Here is a 10,193-nt window from a genome sequence, read left to right on the forward strand (position 1 = left end):
GACATAGCATTTTCAGTTAATGTGTTAGCGAGACATAGTTGTGCTCCTACAAGGAGACACTGGAACAGAATTAAACACATATTGAGGTATCTAAAGGAGACTATAGATTTGGGCTTATTTTATTCTAGCAATTGCAGTCCCGATCTTGTTGGTTATACCGATGTAGGGTATTTATCTGACCCACACAAAGCTAGATCTCAAACATGCTATGTATTCATTTGTGGGGGCGCTGCCTTATCTTAGCGATCTACAAAGTAGTCTATTGTGGTTACCTCATCAAATCATGCTGAGATAATAGCTATTCATGAAGCGAGCCGTGAAGTTGTGTAATGATACATCTCATTCGAGAAAAGTGTGGTTTGAAATGTGATAAAATACCCACAATCTTATATGAAGATAATGCAGTATGTATTTCCCAATTGAAAGGAGGATTCATAAAAGGAGATAGGACAAAGCACATTTCACCAAAGTTGTTCTTCACACACGAGCTCCAAAAGAATAGTGATATCAACGTGCAACAGATTCGTTCAAGTGATAATATGGCTGATTTGTTCACCAAGTCTCTACCAACCGCAACTTTCGAGAAGATGGTGCACAAGATTGGAATGCGAAGACTCAAATACTTGGACTGAAGTTCTCATCAGGGGGAGCTAATACATGTTGTACTCTTTTTTCCATACAAGGTTTTGTCCCACTGGGTTTTTCTTGTTAAGGTTTTTAATGAGGCAACCAAAATGTATATTATTAGAAATATGTACTCTTTTTCCTTCACTAGAATTTTTCCCACTGGTTTTTTTTTTCTAGTAAGGTTTTAACGAGGCATATTATATATATATGAATATCCATATAGCTTAGGTTTTCCACATGTCCTAAATAAGAATAGGTACATGTACATTTAGTGGCATGTATGAAATGAAGAAAATGAAGCAACACAAGTTTGATTTTAACTCTTGGTGTTGTCATTGATGACTTCATCAAGAGATTTACCATCTCTATAAATAGATGGTTAAGTTCTCAATTTGAGTGAAGATATCAACAAGAAGTGAAATACAATCTCTCCCCCATTTCTACAAAGTTATTAGTTTGCTTCTCTTGTTTATTTCCAAGTATATAGTTTTATAACAAGGAGATATTTTTCCAATAATAATATAGGTGTCCCCACATATTGACGTGATCTAGTTATAAGCTTTATATAGAACCATTTGATATCAATGGGCGTTGTGACCAAGAAATAGACAAAAACTAGAGGAAAAATTTGTCTAATAACAACAAAAGGTGCCTCTACAAATTGACATGATCTAGTTATATGTTTTAGGCTGAGTACATATGTCGCCCCTTAAATTTGTCTAAATTTTTCATTTAGACACTCATGCTAAGAGTTTTTCCCATTGAACGCCTTAACTCAAGTCAATGTGCCTATTCAGCCTCTAACAGAAAATCTATCAACAAAATAAAATGTGTGATTTTCACACGTTGTGACATGACAAACATGATAAATCGATACGCGGCACCAGATGAAATTTTAAAAAAGAAAATCTCTCTTTTGCTATTTTTTTTTTCAGAATCCTTCGCTGTCTTTTCTATTCTTGGTCGTCGTCTATCCCTCACTCGTCACCGCCGTCTCAAAGTATGACTCCAGCTCTTGTCAAAGCCTCAAAATAGAATTTATCATGCGTTGTCAGCTGCAGGGCAGAACCTGGATTAAATGGTGAAAAGCGACGAAATCGAGGACTTTTATCTAGCAATAGAGACTCACCGCACCGCGCTAGATCTGGAAGACGATCCTATAGCGCCGCTCTGATTGAAATTGTTATTATTACTAGAATTCTTAGGATTAAGCTTTTCCATAAAATCTTTCGCATTTCTGAGGTTATCCTCAGTTGTAGGGGAGAAATTAGTTACAGTCATGAGGGAGCAAAACAGCCTCGCCGCCATATCGGAGGCCCGAGCAGCTTTCAGAGATGTATCAAAAATCCCGAGCCATACACATGTCTTCTGGCCAGGATCTTTGATCTCAGCTGCGTAACTCCCCTGTGGCCTCTTCCTCACAACTCTATAATGCACTTCATCTGGAAAAATTGCCACGGTCATCGCCGCATCGCTACTTTGCTTCTGCGCCATCTGAAAGAGGGAAGGATTTGTGTGATTTATAAATACCAAACTAAATTCCTTCCACTTTTTAGATAACGCAGAAGGAAAGAGGCGACGCAACTGTGACGGTGGCGATTCGCCCAAATGAGGTGCATTATAGGAGGTGTGAGGAAGAGCCCATGGGGGAGGTACGCGACTGAGATCAAAGATCTTGGCCAGAGGATACGTGTCTGGCTCGGGACTTTTGATACATACATGGAAGCTGCTTGAGCCTACGATACGACGGCGAGGTTGCTTCGCGGCCATAGGGCCGTAACTTATTTCCCCTACAACTGAGAATAACCTCACAAATGCGAAAGGTTTTATTTATAAACATTTGATATTAATGGGCGTTATGACCAAGAGCGAGAAGAAAACTAAAAGAGAAATTTGTCCAATAATAATAAAGGTGTCTCCACATATTGACATGATATGGTTTAGAACCATTTGATATTAATGGACGTTATGATCAAGAACGAGAAGAAAGCAGTCCAATAATAACTAACGGTGCCTCCACATATTGACATGATCCAGTTACAAATTTTATTTAGAACCATTTGATATTAATAGGCGTTACGACCAACAATAAAAAGAAAACTAAAAGAAAAAATTATCAAATTTTAACAAATGGTGCTTTCACATATTGACAGTTTAACATGATTCAGTTACAAGTTTAATTTAGAACCGTTTGATATTAATGGGCATTATGACCAAGACTAAGAAGAGAACTAAAGGAGAAAACCGGTCAAATAATAACAAACGGTGCCTCCAAAGATTGACGCGATCCAGTTATAGAGTTTATTTAACACCATTTAATATTAACATGTGTTATGATGAAGAACGAAAAGAAAACTAAAGGAGAAATTCGTCCAATAATAACATAGGTGCCTCCACAAATTAACATGATCTAGTTATAAGTTCTATTTAGAATCATTTGATATTAATGGGCGCTATGACCAAAAATGAGAAGAATATTAAAGAAGTAATTTTTCCAATACTAACATAGGTGCCTCTACAATATTAATGGGTGTTATGACAAAAAAAAAAATATGAAAACTAAAGAAGAAATTTATCCAGTAATAACAAAGGGTGCCTCCACAGATTGACACGATATAGTTATGAGTTTATTTGGAATCACTTGATATTAATGGCGTTATGACCAAGAAGAACAAGAAAACTAAAAGAGAAATTTATCCAATAATAATAAAAGTGCCTCCACAAATTGACAGAGTATAATTTTATTTAGAACCATTTTATATTAGATCACCTACTCAAAACCAAAGCTCTTTTTCTTCATCATCCCCTCTTCTCAGTACTGTAACAGTTGCAAAAAAAAAAGTGAGAAAACATTCATGGATCCTTCAGATAATAATAATCCTCAATCTTTACCTTATATTACTAGTAACAATCCTCTTCAATTCACCATTCACTTGCCCAATTCAAACCCTGATTCTACTCCCAATTTCACTTCAATTCCAAACCCTAACCCGAATTCTGATTCAATATCAGACCAGCCCTAAATATATTTGTAATTTTTTGATTTGGTTATTTTATCGACAATTATAATTCAACCGAGAGAATTGCTGGATCTAAATATCCATAAGATTCATCTTTATCAATTAGAGATGTCTATTTGGTTATTGTCTTACTGACATACTTAATTACTAAGTTTTGTTGACAACTTTTAAGTACTTTCTTTCATTTTCATTAAATAAACAAGAGTGGATCAAGGCACACTTATTAAATAATTAAAGTGTCTCAGATATTTATACTATTGTCCGAGACACATAATAAAATTCCACATCAACGAGTACAAAGAACATTCAAATAATTCAACGACGGTTGAAATTTGCGATCATGTTTTTACACTTCTATTTCCGTTCAATTTTTAAAATTTGGGACAATACATTTGGTATGTTACATTTATTGTAGTTGCGGCATACTCTTGTTCTTCTATTCTTTTCTTAAGAGGTCGTGATGTGAAATGTTATGATACCCAAGATATGATTGCCCACTTAATAAAATGACATTAGGCAATATTTTGTCCCTCAAAAGTACAACTTGAAAATCATTTAGATCTAGCATTTAGTAGTAAAGTATCCCTAATGGTAAGTATTAAGTAATAACCAACACATTTTGACTAAAAAAGCTAATATGATACGAGAGTACTTTATGATTCGAAATCCAAATAAGCAAAGAGCTCAATGTAAATTATGTAAGAATTTATGATAATTTTTTTGAAAGGTGACCAAACTCAAAATTAGGCATTAAACATAAAAGGATTATTCTTGAAGAAAATTCTTATTTCGTTCGTGTAAAAGGTACTCCTAATCCTAAAACGAGACATTTATCGAACTGACAAAATTCATTGTTGTTGATGCCACTACCGTTTGCTTTATGTTCAAATAGTTGTTTTGACCGAATATATTATTTACATTTTGATAAAATTTACTCGTGTTTACATCAAATCATTAATAAAAGTTAAGTGTTTGTTCATACACATATTTATTACTTAACCATGATTAAGTGATATATACTCAACTTAAATTTTAACTGAAAAGATTAAATTGTTTAATTTCAAACAAATACCAAGTGCGGGTAAGTATTTACGCATTATGCCTAGATCTATATTATAAATAATATTGCTAGACAAAATTAAAAATAGGGAATCTTATATGCCAAGTCACTCTAATATCGAGCATGATTCACACAAAAACATATTTAGGCACTTTGCGTGTGTATGTTGTCATTAGATAAAAGATAATCAAATTATACAAAAAAAATATGTTTAGAATTTTTATGGTACTGCAAACGACGAGTATATAATGATTAAAACGTCAAAAGATACAAGATTTCAAAACGAACTGATGCTAAAACTTGTACCGTAATAGAAAAAAATCAATCTAAAAACTGAATAACTAAAATTTCAAGTGTTGCCTTATGCAAATAGTAAATGTGATCATCAAATCATGCATGCTAGGGTATTAGTCCCTCAAAATTCTGATGGTGGTTTTAATCTCACAAGTCTTTTGATTCTGTCTTTCTCTGTATTTTCAAGCAATCCCTTCAAAGTACAAAAGGAAACATATTAAATGGTAAACATTAGCACATAATAAATGGAATAATACGTTCCACGGTCTTTTATGCTTTCCACTTTCCAGAATAGGTAGTCTTGTTATTGTCTATTGGAGTGAGGAAATATATAATTGAAGAGTTAGCAGTATCATGGAATAAAGTTTTGTACAAGATTTATCATGATTTTTTTTTTCGTTTTCTGTGTAAACTTGAGTTTAGAGATATGTCAATATAATAAAGAAATTAACCAATATCTACATATTTCGTGCTATATTATTTCACAGTATATATGATTATGTGAAAATTTACCTTCGAAACAATTTCATCTAAACACAAGCAAATTTTTCCATACTTGTCTAGGAAAAGACGTTCGCTTGGAGGCTTTCCACAGGCATCCCTCACAATTGAAGTAATAGCACATATTACTTCTGTTACTTCAAAAGAAACCACAATATTAATTGATAATCACGTCAACATTTCATTAATACAACAAATTATTAGTACAAAGCACACTATATAGACCAGAAAATACATCGAAAAACCCGTAAATTTTATTTAGACAACCAAACTACGGCATCTTCGATTGAACATCTGAACACGTGTTAAAGTGTTTTTATTAGACCCTTCCGACTCAATTTTTTTTTTTTTAAAAAAATTGCATTGGTTCTGAAGCGCCCATTACATAGATGAGTTAACCACTTAAAATAGATCATCTCATTTAATTATACACATTAGCCTCAAAATGTGGTAAAATCTCAGGTCGTTCCAATTGAGAATGATGTATTATAATCCAAGGAGGTGATATGTTTTATATGGTTAACTTATCTACGTAATATGCTCTTGGATATATGAGCAAAAAGATTACAAAATTTGAATTGAAAGTGTCTAATGAACGCTTTATCATGTGTTCAGGTGCTCAATTAGAACATAACGCAGTCCGAGTGTCTATTTAATGAAATTTACTGAAAGGTTTTAAGGAAATATGTATTCCGCCTATACAGACTTACAAACAAGTTCATCGTATTCTTCTTTGCCAACCACATAAATGCTGACACCTCCTAATATTGTGTATACCACATAAACTGATCTGGAGAAGAAGTAAAATATTAAAACATAAGTTATGTAAAATTAAAGGGCGGAAACATAAGAATGTTTGTTGCAAATCTTCCTAATTTTTTTACTAGGCGTCCGATATTCACTTTGAAATACCGACTAATCCGGATTTTGTGTTGCATAAGATTCGTCAAAGAAAGAAGTGCTTTATGTCAGGATTTTTTCATGCTCAAACCTGAAACCTGAGATCTCTAGTTAAGGATGGAAGAATGTTCCCAAATATCCTTACCTTATTATATTGCTAGAATATTGATATTGTTAAAAACATATTAAATAGCATCTAGTGTACAAGCAAATCAATACGCCAACAATCTATTAAATCACATCATAAACTTAGGCAGAAATGAAAACTATTCAAAATATACATACTTGTGACAAGCTACAAGGAGCTCCTCATTTTTTACTCCTCTGAGATTTTCTGCTCCCAACCTAACTAAGAAAGATCGCCATTGTAGACTTTCCTCGGTTGGGACTCCATTGAAACTGCAAGGCAAAAAAGGATATGAAGTTGGGACTTAATGTTGGATCCACCAATTTTGAGAATTTTTTTTTGTGAAACAAAAAGAAGGCTGACGCAATTATTGTTAATTGCGTGAGAACACGTAATAAAGTTTTTCCCTGTATTCACAAGGGAGAAAAAGAGAGCATGGATAGGTCTAGCACAAAAATAATTACCGTTCTACAAGTATATTGCCCTCAGAATTGGCGATCAATACAGCAAGCAACATGGTTTTTCTTGTGATAATCACTCACGTCTTATTGTCTCTAGAGAATCATTAGTGACATAATCAAGTGAAAAAATGTGAAGCCCTTGGTATTGTCGTGTAACTTTTTATTCAATCTTTTATTTCGGATCAGTAGCTTTTAAATTAAAAGAATTAGACCAAGTCATCAGCAAAAGAGTAGGAAAGAATGTATTGCCTTGGTGAGGGACTCCCGATAAAATACATTTACATGCTATGAGTATATAAAATGCATGTTTTTGTTTATATATATATTTGTCAGTTAACTATGGTTAAATGCTATATTTTGAGCTTTTTCAAATGTGCCACAATAGTTACAAACGATGACAAATATCTACACTCCAAAAAAAAAAGAACAATTATTCTGCAATATGTCAAAACCACTCCCAAAAATCATATACTACTTCATTAAGCACTGGCACCTAATTGGACTTAGCTTCATATAAGATCGAATCTAGGACACCAAAAAAATATATGCTCGATTGTTTGAAACTTAAAACCACATATACCATAAATGTTGTCATCCATGCACCACGTTGAATTCTTTTAGCAAACGCATTTTAATAGGTAGCGCATTAATCAGATATATTTTCAGAAAGTACTTTAGTATTATCACGTCCCAGAATACCCGCTAGACGTGATTGGCACCCAGCAAACACCACCCGCCAGGCGAATCATATATCATATTCTTAATCATTTACAAAAGCACTAAAAGAAAATAAGTGCAGGTCTAACAACGTTATTAATGTAAAAATGCGAAATAGTCGCCAACCAAATCCATAATCGATTTATGAAAACCAACCAATGCTAAGATAAAAAGAATCTCTAGCCCACATCCCACGCTAAGACCATGGAGCATCTAACAGAGTTACATGAGTTTGAGTGTCGGGCATGTAAACCCAAAATAAAAGAAATAACTAGAAATAAACTAGATAAAGCTGAAATGACTGCCTCCACGAACAATGCGGTGGCTCATCTCAGCAACAGAATCCACTCACGAAGTCTTCAATTACCAGCCTCGTTCTCAACGACGGTATCTGCATGGACATGCAGGTAAGGAGTGAGTTATACATAAATATAACCCAGTAAGATCCTCGACCCACCACTTCAAATACCCCTGGAACAAGTGTTAGAAAATACAAACACACAACAAGCACAAAAATATTATGCACATGAATATATCATTATATAATAGCAACCAAGGTCCAAACCACTGTTTATCAGATATATTATATATCTCAACACAATTTACATTACGAACCGTCATAAGTGGCAGTTAAAGAATTAGTCAACACTATGAATCCACGGCAACATACACAATGTGTCAAATATGTCTGGAAGCATACACAATGCTAAGGGAAGCATACACAATGCCCCAATATCATCAAGAAGCATACACAATGCTAAGGGAAGCATACACAATGCCCCAATATAATTAAGAAGCATACACAATTCTAAGGGAAGCATACACAATGGCCCAATATCATGGCTCACAGCTATATCACATCACAAAATAATTTATAAAGAGAGTTTTGGATTATTTGAAAATAAAGTATATGCGGTTGGCCTTAAGGACCACCGATTCTGCCAAGCACACGCTCGCCCCAACACATGGACCAGGCAGACAAAACATATTTTTAAAACGGGTTTTGAAAAGCAAGTACCCAAAGCTTAAAGTCTCACTTATCTCAAATTCACAATTCAAGCACACTTCCCAATAAATCAAAACTGCGTCCTCGAGTCTCCGGATTGCCTCAAACTACACAAAAACAGATTTAGAATGGTTAAAACCCTTAGGGTAAACCAGTTCTATATTTTTAGAGGCTTAAACGGTTAAAGTCAAATTTTAAAGGACGAAAACGCCCTCTGGTCAATGTGTTCAAAACCCGACAAGACTTATGTTTTCGGAAAGGCCTTAACGAGAGGATTCCAACGATATATAGAAGTCTAAAATCCGACACTATTTGCCCTTTCAAATCAATGATTTTGGTTGAAGAACCCTAAAGCTAAACTTTCTCAATTCCTCAAAATATCCCCATGTTTTCACCATAAAGATTCACCCATAATTATGTAATAAACTTAAATAAAAGATTAGAGTCATTACCTTGATGATTTGAGATGAAAGTTCTTGTTTTTATGCTCTCTTTTCCTTTCTTTTTCTTTGTCCCACTGATTTTTTTTTCTCCTTCTGTTGGCACGTTTCCCCTTTTTTTTTTTTCTTTCAGCAATTTAGTGATTCACGTCTGATGGCTTAGCCATCAGAATTTTAAAGCCCCCCCCCCCCCCCCCCCCCTTTTCTTTTTCTTTTTTTTCCTTTTCCTTTAACTAAATTGCTTCTTTTCCCTTTCTCTTTTCTTTTAAATTTCTTTTAGCTAAAATTACCAACTAAACCCTTATTTAAAAATTGGGTTATTACAAGTATTTTTTTTTTATTTTTATAATCTGTAGCCCATTCCAAAAAGCTTTAAGGTACCAATGACAATCTTGATTGGGCTTGATCTCTTGAATTGTTTTTTCATCCCAAGCATTTTTCGATATAATACTTGATTTTACCATCAACTTAAAAAAAAAAAAAAAACGTCAATCTAGGATAAAAACTTATTAGATTGTAATGTTTACATCAAATCAATAAATGCAAGATATGCGTCTTTCATACACGTACTTATCACCTGGCCATATATATATATATATATATATATATATATATATATATATATATATTCATATTCTCACTTTATAGTTTATGCTAATTTAACTGCAAAAATTAATTTGCATGATTTAATATAAATATCTGGTGCAACTAAATATTTACCAAGTTCTAAGATTCAAAACAATAATCAAGAATGATATAAGTGTGGAGTGGATGGACATCAAACAGGCCAAATAAAGCATTAAGAATTTGCAAGTTCCATTTATGATTTCAAAGATTCATTAGATTTTACACACTTGCAATTGTACGATTTTTACATTATGCAGTATATGAGAAAAAAGTAATCAGTTTGATCATCATGAATCATCCCATACATGGACAAATATTTCATTAATAATTTCAAAAGAAGGTCATTCCTAAGTAAGTTTCATCCCCATAAGATGCTTCTCCAATACCGGGACGATATTTGTGACATTTTGTTG

General features: G+C 33.6%; 2 protein-coding genes across 2 annotated transcripts; both read right to left on the minus strand.

Annotated features, from left to right (window-relative positions):
• Nucleotides 1–1,218: 1,218 nt before the first annotated feature.
• Nucleotides 1,219–2,442, minus strand: LOC132614977 (ethylene-responsive transcription factor ERF106-like). The gene is made up of 2 exons (XM_060329534.1): nucleotides 1,757–2,442; nucleotides 1,219–1,682 (listed from the first exon to the last, which is right to left on the minus strand). Exons 1-2 carry the CDS (start codon nucleotides 2,395–2,397, stop codon nucleotides 1,679–1,681), a joined length of 645 nt encoding a protein of 214 aa, XP_060185517.1. The 5' UTR covers nucleotides 2,398–2,442; the 3' UTR covers nucleotides 1,219–1,678.
• A 2,446-nt stretch (nucleotides 2,443–4,888) lies between these two features.
• Nucleotides 4,889–7,133, minus strand: LOC132615683 (uncharacterized). The gene is made up of 5 exons (XM_060330298.1): nucleotides 6,994–7,133; nucleotides 6,688–6,801; nucleotides 6,213–6,292; nucleotides 5,515–5,639; nucleotides 4,889–5,194 (listed from the first exon to the last, which is right to left on the minus strand). Exons 1-5 carry the CDS (start codon nucleotides 7,044–7,046, stop codon nucleotides 5,123–5,125), a joined length of 444 nt encoding a protein of 147 aa, XP_060186281.1. The 5' UTR covers nucleotides 7,047–7,133; the 3' UTR covers nucleotides 4,889–5,122.
• Between the last annotated feature and the right edge of the window lie 3,060 nt (nucleotides 7,134–10,193).

The sequence above is a fragment of the Lycium barbarum genome, chromosome 10, assembly GCF_019175385.1.
Source record: "Lycium barbarum isolate Lr01 chromosome 10, ASM1917538v2, whole genome shotgun sequence".
NCBI lineage: Eukaryota > Viridiplantae > Streptophyta > Magnoliopsida > Solanales > Solanaceae > Lycium > Lycium barbarum.